The 15,653-nt window shown below is 52.4% G+C and overlaps 7 protein-coding genes across 7 annotated transcripts; 4 read left to right on the forward strand and 3 right to left on the reverse strand.

Moving 5' to 3' along the window:
• Positions 1 to 1,301: 1,301 nt before the first annotated feature.
• On the forward strand, positions 1,302 to 2,486 carry N7539_001190 (acylglycerol lipase; the record flags this gene model as incomplete). Its single annotated transcript, XM_056930794.1, has 4 exons — positions 1,302 to 1,367; positions 1,451 to 1,505; positions 1,572 to 1,641; positions 1,730 to 2,486. The coding sequence occupies 4 exons, from the start codon at positions 1,302 to 1,304 to the stop codon at positions 2,484 to 2,486; spliced, it is 948 nt and encodes a 315-aa protein (XP_056795087.1).
• A 261-nt stretch (positions 2,487 to 2,747) lies between these two features.
• Positions 2,748 to 4,378, reverse strand: N7539_001191 (tRNA (adenine-N(1)-)-methyltransferase; the record flags this gene model as incomplete). Its single annotated transcript, XM_056930795.1, has 4 exons — positions 2,748 to 3,761; positions 3,830 to 3,900; positions 3,976 to 4,122; positions 4,240 to 4,378. The coding sequence occupies 4 exons, from the start codon at positions 4,376 to 4,378 to the stop codon at positions 2,748 to 2,750; spliced, it is 1,371 nt and encodes a 456-aa protein (XP_056795088.1).
• A 733-nt stretch (positions 4,379 to 5,111) lies between these two features.
• Positions 5,112 to 6,246, forward strand: N7539_001192 (putative Phosphoserine phosphatase; the record flags this gene model as incomplete). Its single annotated transcript, XM_056930796.1, has 6 exons — positions 5,112 to 5,199; positions 5,261 to 5,274; positions 5,343 to 5,419; positions 5,495 to 5,797; positions 5,890 to 6,038; positions 6,107 to 6,246. 6 exons carry the CDS (start codon positions 5,112 to 5,114, stop codon positions 6,244 to 6,246), a joined length of 771 nt encoding a protein of 256 aa, XP_056795089.1.
• Positions 6,247 to 6,898: 652 nt separating this feature from the next.
• N7539_001193 (metallophosphoesterase family protein) lies at positions 6,899 to 8,728 on the forward strand (the record flags this gene model as incomplete). Its single annotated transcript, XM_056930797.1, has 3 exons — positions 6,899 to 6,913; positions 7,020 to 8,398; positions 8,467 to 8,728. 3 exons carry the CDS (start codon positions 6,899 to 6,901, stop codon positions 8,726 to 8,728), a joined length of 1,656 nt encoding a protein of 551 aa, XP_056795090.1.
• Positions 8,729 to 9,080: 352 nt separating this feature from the next.
• Positions 9,081 to 10,554, reverse strand: N7539_001194 (FAD-dependent oxidoreductase; the record flags this gene model as incomplete). Its single annotated transcript, XM_056930798.1, is given in 4 exon segments — positions 9,081 to 9,263; positions 9,275 to 9,566; positions 9,686 to 10,067; positions 10,254 to 10,554. 4 exon segments carry the CDS (start codon positions 10,552 to 10,554, stop codon positions 9,081 to 9,083), a joined length of 1,158 nt encoding a protein of 385 aa, XP_056795091.1.
• A 1,362-nt stretch (positions 10,555 to 11,916) lies between these two features.
• N7539_001195 (uncharacterized protein) lies at positions 11,917 to 13,079 on the forward strand (the record flags this gene model as incomplete). Its single annotated transcript, XM_056930799.1, has 3 exons — positions 11,917 to 12,155; positions 12,237 to 12,536; positions 12,605 to 13,079. 3 exons carry the CDS (start codon positions 11,917 to 11,919, stop codon positions 13,077 to 13,079), a joined length of 1,014 nt encoding a protein of 337 aa, XP_056795092.1.
• Positions 13,080 to 13,845: 766 nt separating this feature from the next.
• N7539_001196 (GATA transcription factor LreB) lies at positions 13,846 to 15,048 on the reverse strand (the record flags this gene model as incomplete). The annotated part of the gene is made up of 1 exon (XM_056930800.1): positions 13,846 to 15,048. One exon carries the CDS (start codon positions 15,046 to 15,048, stop codon positions 13,846 to 13,848), a length of 1,203 nt encoding a protein of 400 aa, XP_056795093.1.
• Between the last annotated feature and the right edge of the window lie 605 nt (positions 15,049 to 15,653).

Below are 15,653 nucleotides of genomic sequence, written 5' to 3' on the forward strand. Positions count from 1 at the left end.
CGTTTTCTGTTCATCCTGAGATGGCTACATGGACTTTCCGGAGCCCTTCGGTCATTCGCCTTCTTCTCTTGATCTCTTCTGACTTGCGCTTGCGAACCTTGGAGTAGTAGCTGATCCAGCCATTCTACACTCTACCCGGCTCGTTCAATACCGTTCGTCTGTTTTGGGCTCCCTTCTCTCTGTTTCTGCGTTGCCCCATCTTCCCGCATCTCCCAGCTCTTTCGATCAAAGCCCAATCGACCTGAGTGCTCTCCCCTTACGTACCCCTTCACTCTCCTCTAGCCTCGACTCTCTCGTTTTCTACCTTGCCCTGTTTCCACATCTTCCTCTCTCTCCTCTTTGTGCAGGTGCACGCTCATCCGGTGCGCTTGTGTGGCCCGCCTGAGGTCTTGTTCTGGAGATCGTCTTCGGAAAGTATGCGACGAGAAGATTGTTGCTCCATCTACCTTCCGCATCGTGCTTCTCCCTCCACCTCTTCTCCTACTTTCCCACCCCCTCTTTCCTCGTCCGCCTTTCTTTTCCTGCCTTTCGTCCTCTGTTTTCTTTCGCTTTTTTTTTCTCGCTCTTGAATCGTTTCGCAACATGGAAGGAGGGTGTGTCGATACTTTTCGATTCCACATCCCACCTTATCCTGAAGCGCCTCTGTAAGCGGCTTCATGACACATAGGGTGGGCCGGTGTTTAGGTGGACACGTTGGCTGAAGGGCCTTCGAATGAGGTTGCTTTTGTTTTGACGTTTGATTTTCAAGGCGAAAGGCGTTTTCCATCTGAGCAATGTACTTATTCTCTTCACGTCTCTGAATTCGAATGGAGCACACAGCACGGCTATTCGAATCAACATGCAAAGTCCAATGTCGTAGCTCAACTAGTCGATTCTCGCTGTGATGCCCTCAGTCTTCCGCAACGAGGTCGCACCCTGATGCTGAATACCTCATCTTCGTCGACCATAGCGAAATATCGACTATACTGTGAGCATTTACTTCAGTAGGTGTTCTTCGATGGGAGGGAAGCTTAACGCGTTGGGCTGAATGAAGAATGATTGATAAAAGGGTGGAGCTTTCCAAAGGAAGCCGAGGCCAATCAAGCTTGACACTTTGCCGCTCCGGCGGGGACTGGCGAGCGGCCGACCAATTCTCGGCTCGCAGCTCAGCAATCACATGCTGCTTCGGGCACTTACGTTCTGCTGGCGCCCTAGTGACCAAGCGTGGCTACCCCAGACAGCCAAGACCATTTATCATATCCCAAGCGTTCCTTCTCAGAGCTGGAAATCAAATTTCGAGCAAGCCTCTAGACTTGCCCACCATGAGTGTTGAAGAGGGTAGCCACACTCTTCCTGACGAGACTGAGCTGTACACCAAGACATGGAAGGTGTGTTCCAGAGCCCCAGTCGATGAACCACGGAAGAGGTATCTTTGGGCCGTCTGCTAACAACAAATATCGTTCTACTACAGTCGGAGGGATCACCCAAGGCTATACTTGCCCTTGTTCACGGATTCAGTGATCATTGTATGGATCCCATTCACGATAGATTGGTACGCGATACGTGCAATTGACTAATGTTCCCAATCGCAGGCAATGCCTATTATGATCTCTTTCCAACACTGGCATCAAACGGAATCGAGGTTCGAGCTTTTGATCAGAGGTGAGCCAGTATCAGAAGCTGCACCCCCGACATTTGAGCCTTCCGCTCTTTCTCCGCGAAGACTACAGTTCACTGACCCAACGTACAGGGGCTGGGGACGCTCCTTCAAGGGGCGCAAAGACCGCGGAAATAGCGGCGGTACCGCTCTGGTCCTCTCGGACCTTCACTCATTCTTACGAGCCATTCCCGTCCCACCTAACGTGCCTCTCTTCGTGATGGGTCACAGCATGGGCGGCGGCGAGGTGCTCAATTACGTATTGCACCCAGACTCGCCCTACAACCAGTCAACGGCGCGTCCCCAGCTGGCAGGCGTTCTATGCTACTCACCTTTAATTGCATTGGACCCTGCGACTCGCCCCATGGCCTTCACGGTCATCATGGGCCGACTGGTCGCTCGGGTTTTGCCCAAATGGCAACGATACTCTCCCCTGGACGGCTCATTGATCTGTCGGGATGAGCAAGTCGTGAAGGACTACACCTCGGACGAGCTTTGTCACAACACGGGTACTTTGGAGCAGCTAGCGGGGATGTTGGATCGTGGGATTTGGTTGGAGAAGCTCAAGGAGGAGGATTTGAAGAATACCGAGGTCTTGCCAATGTGGTTTGGTCATGGTAATGGAGATCGGATCACGAGCTGGGATGCTACAAAGAAGCTTGCGAGTGTTTTGGAGAAGAAGGGTGATGTCACCTTTGTTACATATGAGGGAGGATATCATCGAGTACACATGGACCCGGGTGAGACGAGGGAACAATTCTCGAAGGATGTTTCGGACTGGGTGTTAAAGCAGGCATCCACGTACTCTCAGCCTCAACCTGAAGCTGAGCCGCAGCCAGTTCCTGAGTGATTCAGTCGAAGGGTTACTGAGAGATGGCCTTGAAATATTAACACAAAACATCGAAACGACGCGGGAGGGGAGGATGTTCCTGGAGAAATAGATGTAAATCTAGACCCGGACATTCATTATCTGTACACTAAACACCATCGTCTCGTGTCGCTACTATTATACATTTTTGTTCCTCATCCCCGAGGTACATACAATTGGATGGGAGGCAATGGTGGTGGCATCCATTTGTTGGCAGCCCCATGTCTCGCCAAAGAACTTCCTCTATGTAGTGCTTTCAGAGGGGTCTTCAATACGACGCCACACCCCGATGAAACCTCCGCCTACGGTCCGGATACCGACCTTGGGTCGGCAGACCATGACGGGCTCATCATTCTTGAGAGGTACATCGGGCAGGACGATCTCATCAGGACCGGCCTCCGAGTCTTCAGCCTGCTCCGCACTTGAAATACCAGTAGCAGCTGCATCCTCACCGTCCGACTCGACAGGGGGTGCCCACGATGAGGGATCAGCCGCAGACTTTTTGTACGCGAGTCGAACATCCCAATGCCGGCCGCTCGTCATGCCGAGACCTAGTTCAATTACCCTTTCTTGCACAAAGGGGAGTCGATGTTGACGGATGGTCCGCACGCACTCCCCAATTTGAGTGATGCTCGGCATAAAGACAACAAGATAACCACCTCGTTTCAATAGAGGGGCCACGGGAGGAATCCGCAGATCGGCCGAGGGCATGTCCAGCATCACATGGGACAAGAAAGGTTCAGGAGCTGCGTCGCTAGAGGAGGACAACGCCATGACCTTTTTGCTCCTTCGCTTGGACTGCTCAGCGACCCAGTCCTCAACCGAGCCTACGTGGAAATCAACATTGCCAGCATAGATCCCACGACGAAAGCCGTTGACATTCTTTTCGGCCAGGGCTGCGAACTTTCCAGAGACGTCCACCGTATGAATCACTGCCTTGCGGGTTGCTCGCCAGGCATCCCATTCCCGCTGAGCCGTGTCGATATCCTCAGAGCTCTGTGTGCCATCCGTGGCCGGTGTGCTCTGCTCGCCCGGTCGAAGCGCTCGGTCCTTCAAATACTGGATTTGTGACCCGGCCGGACGTGGTGGAGGTGTTGAATTGGCGGCGTGAATTGCCCGGGCGAGGTGAAGCGTCAATGAACCATGTCCTGTCCCTGACTCTAAGATCTCGAGAGGAGGTTGTGAGTCGTCTGTGGCTGGAGGGTTGACGTGAAGATCGAGGAGCGATACAATCAAATTGGCGTCATGTGAATAGATCTAGGTATCAAGACGTCGTCAGCGACAGAACTCAGAGTGTATGTCTGTGAGGTTGACAACACGCGTACCGGAGTGACGAGACGAGGACTCAAAGCGACATATTCTTCCAGCGTTGGCAGACTCAATCGGACATCGGGACCTAGCACCATGCTCTGCGATTAGCTTGTCTGACGAGGACTAGGGGGGTTTTCTTCTCCGGCGAAAAGTCACCTACCTTTGTGTGCAGGGACTGCATCCCAGACTCGACTCCCGATGATCTTCTCATGTGCAACATGGCCACGACGCAGATTCGTCTTGTCGCCGACTTTCAAGGGTTTTGTCAGTTGAGGCTGTTTCTGGTGAATTACCGCGCGGTCGCCCTCTGTACGCCTGGTCAGCTGATCGCAATTACCATCAAGCATCACCCCGGGAGTCAACTGTCAAATTTCTTTGCTGTCTCCCCACGTTGTGGTGTTCCCCATTCGGACCTGCAACGCACCTCGAAAGACAGAGAAATCGGTGTCAATGGCGCGCGCTCGCGCTCGTGCTCGAGCGATGTTCGTCGTCACACGACTTGCTGGAGCTGGCGAAGGAGCTGTTCCAAAGACTCGTCCCAGGATTTGCAGCAAGCGAGTCATTGTGGCTCCGTGACATCAACACCGGCCCTGGTCGTGCCTGAAGCCCTCGGAAATTTCTCCGACAGATAAATTGGAATCTGCCGCCGGTCCGAACACGATCCACTCCACTTTTTCTGAGCCTTGGGGAAGCCCATCCCATCCATCAATCCAGACTCTAAAGGGTCCATAAGGGTTCCTGACATCTCAAGTGTCATATCATCTTGGCTCTTCTGCCAATCGCAGACTGACCAGATGTTAGAGCCGTGATGCGGACCACCGAGTCCAATTGGACTCCCCTCGAGACCCAAGTCAGCGCTTCGTCCACCACCATCTGCTGCCAATTGCGCGACCACATGCAATTGCACTGGGCTTGAAAGCCAAAATGGTGGACCATGACCCACTTTGCAAGTTGGTCCCGTCCTGTTCATTCAACATGAGAGCCTCTGACGCGCTGCCCTCCCCAGGATTTTGTTGGCCGCCCCTCCTCGTCGTTCTGCGGTCGGCGGTGCGCTCTTCACCGGAGGGGAACCCCTCCAGGCGGTCCGAGTCCCGAGATGATTCTTTAGGGAATTCGACATTTGCGATTACTCTCCTTCTCTTCTGCACAATTGCGCAATCCGTGAATACAGACGCCCTGCATCACTTTTGCTCATAGATACGAGGTTGTTGTTCAGGTCCACGCCCGACTCGACTCTTGCTCTCCGCTCGCCTGACAAGGTCTACAGTGCCAGCTTCGTGTCCTTTCGCATCCACGATGGGGTCCACCGTCCTCCCGTACATGGAGACCAAGCCCAAGGTCATCTTCTTCACTGACTTTGACGGCACAATCACAGTCGACGACAGTAGGCCATACTTGAACCCTGGGGGACGGACATTGAGTTTGCATACTGATTTTGTGAATAGGCAATGACTATATGGTCCGTACGATTCCTCCCACTCCCGCACCCAACGTTCTCGCTGGCCGAACGATGACTGACTGACGTAGATCGACAACCTCGGCTTTGGTTTGACGGAACGCCGCAAGTTGAACGATGAAGTCTTGGAGGAGCGTATGGGCTTCCGGTATGGATTGGCGCCTGTAGTTCCTTTCGATGTGCTGCCTCGTGACAGATGTGACTGACTATTCCTCGCCCTCAGTGACGCCTTCCGCACCATGCTCGAGAGCATCAACACTCCCTACGACCAATGCATCGAGATCCTGAAGAAGAACATGAAGCTGGACCCTTACTTTGAAAAGTTCTACTACTGGGCCGAGGAGAACAATGTCCCCATCGTCATCTTGTCCTCGGGAATGCGCCCGATCATCAGCGCTCTGCTGGAGCAATTCCTGGGTCACAAGCCTAAGAGCCATCTTCACATTGTCTGCAACGAGGTGATTCCTCGCAACGGCAAGGAGATCAACAGCGAGGGAGGGTGGCAAATTTCCTACCACGATGACAGGTGAGTCTGCGTCAATGCTCGGGTTCCATTGGAACGCCTGTAGTCCCCGTTACGATGACATATCATGCTCACGCCGGTCTTCTGTTTGGCAGTCACTTCGGTCACGACAAGTCCCTCGAGATCAAGCCCTATGCAGCTCTTCCCGATAGCGAGCGCCCCATCCTCTTGTATGCTGGTGACGGTGTTTCTGATCTATCGGCTGCGGCTGAGACCAACCTTTTGTTCGCGAAAGAAGGCAAAGGTAGGGTATTATATCACAGCACTGGGCCCCAGGAGTGAACCCACGACAGCTGACTCTTATCTCTTTAGATTTGGTGACATTCTGCCAGCGCCGCGGCATGCCTTACACGACCTTCAAGGACTGGTCGACTATCCTTGCCTCCACGCAGAATATTCTTGCTGGCAAGAAGTCGCCCAGTGAAATTGCCGCTGAGACCAAGACAGCCTAAGCTTCAGTTGGATTTGCATCTGGCCCTCACCTGACCTGTCACTGTATATGCACGGTAGATAGACTTGTTCTCCAAGCATAGACTTCCTCACGAATAGATCTGAGATTACCTCATCAGTCTACATAGACGTTGTTGAAATCAATCAGACCAACAATCTTGGTTCGGTTATAGTTCTTTTCGTCTAGACATGGAGACCCTGAAGAGGTCAGTTTTGCCACAAAATAGAGCGCCTTCTTTCGAAGAGTGCTGGACTGACATTGTGAAGTCAAAATTGTTGGGCAGTGCGACTGGAGTTTGTACGTGGTAGTTGTACAACCCAAATGCTTACATGTTGGACTTGACATGCTCCATCTGTCAGCTGCCGGTCTCCTCGGCAATTCACGCGAGCCTAAGGAGTGGTCTCGAGTGACCGCCTACCGGTCATAGTCCAAGCGTCCGCTTCAAGTTGCTCCTTTCGAGAAATTGTCCAGTTTCTCCTGAACACGTTAATCTTTCGATGGAACTGAGGACTCTGTGAGTGGACCAGTCGCCTTCGGTCCCCTTCCGGCCTCATTGACGAGTCGGTTTTTCACACTGAACTCGGTGGCATGATGCACCTGCGCGACACCCTACATTTCTCCAAGACCTTGCCAGGGTGACATCTAAAACTATCATGGCTCGCCGGCTCGTAAGTGCTAATGAATCTCCTGCTTGGGCTCAGTTGCGCTCTCTAATACTTGGTTGCTGGGTTTGATTAAACTACCCTACGAAGTCCTAACACCTCCTTTTTCCAGGTTCGAACGGGCATTCAGCTCGGCTTGTTAGCTACATTTACAGTTCTCATAGTCCTCTTTCTCGACAGCAAATTCCGCGTCTTACCTGCGTCCATTCATGGCCACCTTCCCATGCACTATTCTGGTTATGTGATCACCGATGTCACAATTACACAATGCTCGACCCTCAATCCCTTTTCAAGTTGCAAGCTTGACCCGGCAGCCTGGTACCGCATCGAAAAAGACCTCTATCTGCGCAATGGCTGGACCTCGACTGCGTATGTTCAGTTTCAACGAAAGAAAGAGGAGGAATTGGGCCCGGATGACAAGGTCGTCATTGACTTGAAGATCAGCCGGCTGACGCCTCCTGCTGAGCCTTCATCTAAGGGGGAGGTTGTGGAGACCTGGGAAGCTCGTCCCGGTGGAATTTGGCTGAGGCGATCAGCTTCGCGCCATGCCAGCGATTCTGGCAAGGCAGTCACTTATATTGATGTTCTTTTTGGCGCAGATGCTGTCGACCCACGTTTGAACTGGGAGGTCAAAGACACACCACTGTTGCTGGATGGATGGACGGAGAAGCTGGAGACCCGGTTGAGCATTCGGCGTGGAAATCCCGTGAAATTGAAGAAGCCTGTGCCTCGCATCAACGAGAATGGCCGATTTAAGGTGATGCAGCTTGCGGACCTGCATCTCAGCACAGGACTTGGTGATTGTCGGGACCCTGTGCCCGCTGAGTTGATCCCGGGCCAGAAATGCGAGGCTGATCCTCGGACCTTGGAATTTGTGGAGCGGCTTTTGGACGAAGAGAAGCCAGACTTCGTGGTCCTGAGTGGAGACCAAGTCAATGGAGAGACTGCACCAGATGCTCAAAGCGCTGTCTTCAAGGGGGTGAAGCTTCTCGTGGATCGCAAGATCCCTTATGCCGTGATCTTTGGAAACCACGACGACGAAGGCGATATGACCCGCGCTCAGCTCATGTCTATCTATGAAGACTTACCGTACTCCCTTTCTGCTGCTGGCCCAGAAGATATCGATGGAGTCGGTAATTATATCGTCGAAGTTCTCGACCGCGGCAATGGCGCGCACTCCGCCCTGACCCTCTACCTTCTCGACACGCATTCGTATTCTCCCGATGAGCGTCAGTTCCGCGGTTACGACTGGGTCAAGCCAAGCCAGATTCGGTGGTTCAAAAATACTGCGCAGAGCTTGAAGAAAAAGCACAAAGAATATACCCATATTCACATGAATATGGCATTCATCCACATCCCACTTCCTGAGTACCGAAACGACAAGAATCACTACAAAGGAGCATGGCTGGAAGCACCCACGGCACCTGGATTCAATTCCGGCTTCAAGGACGCCCTTCAAGAGGAGGGGGTCCTGTTCGTCAGCTGCGGACAGTAAGTGTGAAAATTATTCCCGCAAGTCATACCGTGCCAAGAGACTTACTTTTTTCCCTCGTTTGTAGTGACCACGCCAATGACTACTGCATGCTCGAGAAGGATTCCAATGAGAAGCCTTCTCTGTGGATGTGTTATGGTGGTGGGGCGGGCCTAGGTGGTTATGGCGGTTACAACGAATATGTTCGACGGGTGCGATTCTACGACTTCGACATGGGGCCCGGTCGAGTGACCACTTATAAGCGTCTTGAATGGGGCAAGACAGAGATCAAGCTCGACGAGATGATGATTGTAGATGGTGGCGCTGTCAAAGGGCCGAGCGAGCAATGATGAACGAGCTGGCCGCCGACATGTTTGGGACTGTCTCTTCATATGCGCAATCTGCATTTGCATGTGCATCTTCGATTACCATGAGCGGCATCCCTGACTGAGTCTGCCCCAAGTCAACTGTCTCATGGCCTCTCTACTTGAAATCCGGGGGTGTTTTTTGGGCTTATCGCGAGCGACATGTTATGATACTGTTATTCTTACTCCGCCTGGGGAGCTTTCGTGTTCTCTCGCCCCTCTCATGATTGCCAGGGATATACGCAATGGATAGCAAAGAGCCTGTGAATACATTGTCATGGAATGGAAATTATTATCACCTGGGGGTTGGGACATTTGTATCTCAAACTTGTCACATCTACCACCACTTTTCATAAAAGATCCGACTCTTTCCACCCTCCGCCCCCATGATGATCTCGAGCATTTCCACCATCGTATCCGTCATCTGCGGTGGCCCACACACATAGGCCACGCTTTCTCGCGAATCTCGCTTGCCATCTTGGCCATGCACCGCCCTAAAAGGTCCCTTCGTCCCATCCTCCTACAGTGAACGGTCAGATCTGCGGGTGACTCCACCGAGACCTGCTCCGAAGAACTCGCAGGCGTCAAGAAGAGGTCCAGTGAGACTCGCAGACGTCGAGCTTGCTGCTGGGAGCGAATGATGGACCGAATTCGTGGGAGGAACAAGATTTGGCTCTCTAGGTCCTCGATTGATGGTGATTCACTTGACTTGTGAGCGGCAGTGTGGCCTGGCGGGAGGCGACTGGAGTAGAGGAGATGAACATGTAATGGGGGAGAAGTGGAACTTTCGTTGTTTAAATGGGCAAGTATTGAAATCAATGGACTGTTCGTATGAGGTTAGCTCTCTCAATCGGTCCGAGTGTATCGAATCAAAAAGCAGGCTCATGAAATCCTGTCTGTGACGAATAGTTCAGTTGGATCGTCACTCTTGGGATAACATACTTGATTCCAACACCGCCCGCAATCATCACCACATTTTTGATCGCACTGATCTCGTTCACACTCGGAGGCCAAGTAAAGCTTCCCCCAACCCGAATATTCAACGGTTTCCCCAGGATTTCCTCGAGGGGCTTCCACAGCCATGCCGCGGGAGGATTAGCCTGAGCCTCTTGAACTGCCAATTCTACAAAGGGCTCTCTGCCTCGAGACTCAGAGACTGATAGCTCGGGGTTCTCGCCATCTGGTGGGTCGATCGGCGAGTCTAGCGAGGGTAATACACGGGCGTCTGCGGGCGTGGATGTGATGGTGAAGCCGCCGGCCGTTGAAATTGACGGGATATGAACGTCTAACCACTGACCCGGTAGGAAAGAAAAGGGTTCTTGATCTAGTCCGTTACCCTGGCCCTCGTAAAGATGTATCGTCAGCTCCCATTCCAATTTATCCTGTTTGCTCTACTCTCTCGTCTGCCTCTGCTTCATGAGTCAAATGCAATCACCTCAATTGAATCGGGTGAGCTCATCTTCTACTGGGATCCATGCTCTGTCACATGACACACAATGCATGAACACACATACATCGTCACAATCCTGTCTCGGAAGAGTCAATTGCAGCAACCGGACCGACGAGTTGGCGTATTCCACATGCGACAGCCGCACCGGGTATAGTCGATTCTGTCGGGGCTCTGCCGCCGTGCGAAGCTCGTGTGGAATCGAGTCCTCGCGCCGGGAGCTCATCACGCCACGGCCACGCACGATACGAGATGTGATGGGGATGAAGATGGGCGGGACACTACTGCGAGACCAGGGCCGATGTATGGATGGGGCTGGTAGCGCGAGACGAAGATGGTGAATTGGATGGCGAAGTGCTTGCATTCCCACCCTCATTTACCCGAGTAGTAATACAACACTTGATGATGGAACTGATGCGAGCAGCGCTATGGAAGTAGGACGCCAGGTTGGAAATTGGAATGGGTGTCAGTGATGTCGTTAGATGTCTCGTATGGAGCTCACGAGAAGCTTCATTGAGGCGTTCCCAGTGGAGAGTGAGAGTGAGAGTGAGTACCACTGGACTCGGTACATCTAAATGCTTAAGTTGATGAATGGCTCGGGACCACATGACTTGACCTTTCCACAATCCACTGTAGATACTAAAGGTTTGACCTTCTTTCATACTACTTAAACCTCCAGTCGTCACAACTACCTTTTAACTACATTCCATGGACGTTGAATGATGACTGTGTCTAAGCTTTTCATCGGTTTATCTTGATCATCAACTAGGGCGTCTCATGCCCAGTCAACAAAGTGTCCAATGGAGAAATCAGCAACTCGCGCTTCTCGTGTGTGTGTGACCATACCTCAGCAGCAGTACTGGATGTTAGTCTGTGACACAGTGCTACTAGCCGCAGTATATCACCCCCAGCAAACCATGCAAGCTCAATCACTAACCGCCTTCCGACCATCCAGGAGTCACGGTCATCCAAGGTCTGGTGTCCCTTGAACATGCTCCGAACCCCGCTTGACCGTAGCACACGCCGGTGAAGTACAAGTCGTACAAAGACCACATTTTCCAAGGGAGAACACTTACACTCGAGGCGAGTGGAGCAGACGGTCGTGCAGATCGCCTCCCATCACACTCTCGTTCGGTTTTTAGCGTGTGATGGCCCGACAGCCTCTCCCCGGCTTATGACTGACGATTGGCGCAGCATCGCTGAAGCCATGCGTGCTCTGGCGCTTTGCCGCTGCCGGGGATTGGCCAGATGCAGCTGTCGGGAACACTAAATGGCAATCGCAAATCCAAATTCCCTGCTGATTCGTGTGTTTTCCCCTCTCTCCCTCGAGTCGATGCAGCTTCGTGATGAACATGGTTGAACGAGAAAACCCCAGGACTCAGCACCGTAGGGTCGCCGGCAGGAGGCCTCATATACAGAGCCGGTGATCCGGATCCAGCAGCATCTTGAAAAGCTTTTTCCTCTTTCCTCTTCTTTTGTTTTCAATCGTTTGCTGCTTGGATTTCATCTTACGTCCAACTCTCTAAGCTGAAGAATCTCGACTTGTCGCTTGCACATGCGAAGCGCTGTCTAGATCAGCCAGCCGGCCTGGCCGAGAGTCCGCGTTGTACGAAACGCCAAGTGCTGCCTTGCTCTTATCTCAAGCAAGGAACCTCGATCTTCATTACAAGAACTGATAGTGTGCGAGGCAACGACCTCTCACACACACCGGTCGCTTCACGTCACAATGCCGTTCATCTTCCCCAGGCGGCATCGCCACTACAAGCTCACGCTCTGGCTGATGGTCGTAGAGCTTCCGGTCACAGTCGCCATCTTGACGCTGACGGGTATCGCTTCGCACAATCTATATCGGACACTGCTGTGGCAGGATGGCGCCGATAATGGGTTCAACAGTGCGCCCAACGCAGCGCTGTACGCCGCTGCTAATTATCGACCGTATACAACTCCCATGGTCTGGTCAACTTTGTATGTTTTGATCATATTCCAATGCCAAATCAGGTTCCTCGATTTCTACTAGGATCTCTCAGTTAATCATGGCCACTTTAGCCTGGACAAGTTCAATCTGATCATCGGAGTGGTCAGCACCTTCTTGCTGATCGTCAAATTTCCGGTGCACTGTCTACATCTATTTTTCCCCCCAATCGGTGCCTTCATTCACGGTGGCATCATGATTCTTTACATTATCTCTGCTCGCTTCCAGGCGAGTAGTGATACCTCCGATCCCAAGCATCCTCAGCCCGGAGCGCCATGGTATATCGCCAAGAATTGCGATGTAGCAGCCCACAAGTCCAACATTCACTACTGCCAGCAGGCAAAGAGCCTTTTCGCGGTCACAATCATCATCATGTATGTGGAGTACCACCCGTTCAGGGTACTTGACCCATGGATTATCATACTGACCGAACCTGTCTTAGTGTGCTCTACTTCATCGAATTCGCCGTCATCGTCCACTCATGCTTCGTCACCAAAGCCGAGCGGGACGAGATTCTCGAGCAAAGAGAAGAGAAGCGCATCGAGAAAGAATTCGAGGAAGAAATTATGAAGTCCCCAAGAATGATCCCCATGACCCCCGCCTTCTTCGGCCAGGATCACCCGGGAATGATCCCGCGAACACCAGGATACCCTCCTGCGGCCGCTGCCATGCCCGTCAGCCACGGCGAGGGCCTGTATTCGCCTTTCATTCATCGACCGGAGAATAGTCGTACACCGGGCTTTAACCGTCTGGGGAGTGGCAGTATTTGTTCCGATCTTCCACTGCGCGATCATTCGAATCTGTCGACGCCACAGGGGCCGCCTGAGATGCCTCAGGGCGCCGAGGGGCAGAATGGACAGGCGCAGGGCACATCGATGTATTTCCCGCCGCCGCCCAAGAAGGCGTCGAACAAGTGATTTTTGTCGCTAATATAAATCAATCTCAAATGTTCTATTTCTCGAACTACTATGATCAGTAATTAGACCGCCGAACTCACACAGCTCACGCAGTAAATGAGGACAGAAGCTAGCTCTCCGCGACATGAAATGAATATCGACGTCATACATGTTCTCGAATGAATGGATATACTTCAAAGATACCGAGGAATTGAGATGCCCTTATTTGAGATACCCTCGACTACCCTAGACAACAATGGATCTTGATCTCCCATCCGTGGTTGTGTGTGTCCAAGTGTTTTGCTTTATCTTCAAGCCAAGTCATTATACCATGTTTTCGTGTACTCAAAACCCCCAAATTGAAAGGAAAAACATTCCGCAGAGAAACAAGAGAGGAGACCAAAAGATGATCCAATATGTACACCACCTGCGCAAACAACAAACGCCTCCATTTGAAATAACCGGCCTTTTGTCAAGTGGTCATGAGGTCATAAATCATACTGCGAAACGAAGAAGTGAGAACGAGAAGTGAAGGTTGGGGCCAAGAGCAGAATCATCATGCCAGGGCAGGAACCACACAAATGCGCCGACCCAAGTAAGGTTGAGAAGGGACAATAGTGGGAAAGAGGCCGAGTCAATAGTCGCACCTCTGTTGAAAAAGGGGTATTGGAAATTGTGGGCCAAGAGGGGAGGGGGTATCTATATTGAGCCGAAGAGAAGAGGACAAAAAAAGAGGAGGGATCATCTTCGTCGTACTGAGAGAAGCACCGGTCTCACATTGGGAAATTCAAGTGGACTCCTGTCGTTTCTTTTCCTTCTTTGACCACCGCACTGTTGGGGAATGTAGACGTGAGCAAGGGTCAGATAGTCGCGGAAAGAGACAATCGAGATATCGCAACTTACAGCCGCACGCATTACACAGCGTCTTTGGCCCACTCGGTCCCTTCCGCCACTCCGGGGAGTCAGCCGTACCGCAGTCGGTACAGACATGTTGTCCCTTCAGTCTTTTGCGCCGGTCACCCTCCTGTACGTTGCGAGCTTGATCGGCTGCAGTGGTGATATCAATATCACACTGAATGAGGCGGCCTCGGCGCGCCCCCGTACTCAGCCCTCGGGATCGCTCGCCATCGCCGTAGTAGAGACCAGTCATTACCTCGATGCCTTCGATATGTGAAAGGCCCCCAGTTCGAGGGGCGTTCTCAGAAAAGTAGTCCCCTTGGACATCGTCGGATTCATCCGAGTTAGGAGCAACGGTCTCAGTGGATTCTTGGTCGCTGCCACTTCCTTGTGCAGCCGACTGTACGTCAACCATCTTATCGTCGATCTTGTTGTACGATAGTCGAGACAAGCTGGCCTCCTCATCTTCCTCTTGGCGGAGCTTGGCGATTTGCTGCACTAAGCGTGCATTCTCAATCTTGTGTTCAAGGAAGGAATCGAGCAGGAGAGAGTTCTTCGTCGGATACGGCCGACACATTATGAAGAAGCCCGTACACCGATCCTGACTAGTCGAGTTTCTTCGTCCGGCGTCGTCATTCTCGTTTGCAATGTGCGGATGACCGAAGGCTTCCACCAGAGAATACGAATTGTTCGATTTGTGTAGCCTCACATGAGTCCGAAACGGTTGATTCATGGCCACCGCATCGTCCATGTCTCTCAAAAAGATCCCTTTATCGTCTTCATGTATATATTGGGTGAAGAGGCTACCCTCGAGTTGTTTTGCCGCGCGACCGGTGACTGACTTGCAAGACGGCGACGCATAAGTGATTCGACCTTGAGCATTAAGCAAGAGTAGCAGGTCCTTCATCTCCTCCAACACCCGCTGTGTCCACCCAGGGTCGCTTTGCATATTTTGATAGGCCCCTGTTTGCTGTCCCTGCTGCATGGCATATTGTCCATACGATCCGGCGATGCTCGTTTGCTGGGACTGCTCGGCCAGCGTGCTCTGCGCCCCTTCGATTGACGCCGATCGCGACTGTGGAGTCAGATGCATGTTGTTGAAATTCATATGGTTCGGAGTCATATCGATCACAATATTATTATCGAGTCCGGCAATTCCCACCTGAGTACCAAACCGTCCTGCGTCAAGAAAGGCGCGGTGCGTGAGGCCGACAGTGCGCTGGCTGCTGGCCGTCGGCTGTCGAGGAGGTGTGACCGAACCAGACTGCCCGGCTGGCGCATTCCCCAAAGGCGGATTTCGATGCTATCTGTTGGAGAGGGGCCGTTCTCTTTTTCAAGACAAAGGGAGCCGCCGGAGCTGCTGTTCGGCGCACAGTTTGCTCAGTGGGAACAGACCTTCTGGGTAAACCCCTTCTGACGCCTTCTCAAACATTCGGTCAGAGTAACCTCAGATCAAGGGTTCGAGGGCACGGAAATATCAACCGAGCTCGCCTTGGTTGGACTGACCGCATCCGCCGATCCAGAGGGGCGAGCTTCTTATGTCAGCATGTGATCATTTTAGTCACGTGAGTTCGTGTTAGGTCGGCGCGCGCTGAGGAGCGCCGAGGCGCACCGTCCGTCCTTTGGAGGCAGAGAGCTGACTTCGTTTCATTGTTGATCAGCTCCTCGACCTTGCTGGTAGCTAGCCCCGAGCGCACT

This window comes from Penicillium diatomitis, assembly GCF_028827545.1.
Source record: "Penicillium diatomitis strain IBT 30728 chromosome Unknown utg000001l_segment0_segment0, whole genome shotgun sequence".
Taxonomy (NCBI): domain Eukaryota; kingdom Fungi; phylum Ascomycota; class Eurotiomycetes; order Eurotiales; family Aspergillaceae; genus Penicillium; species Penicillium diatomitis.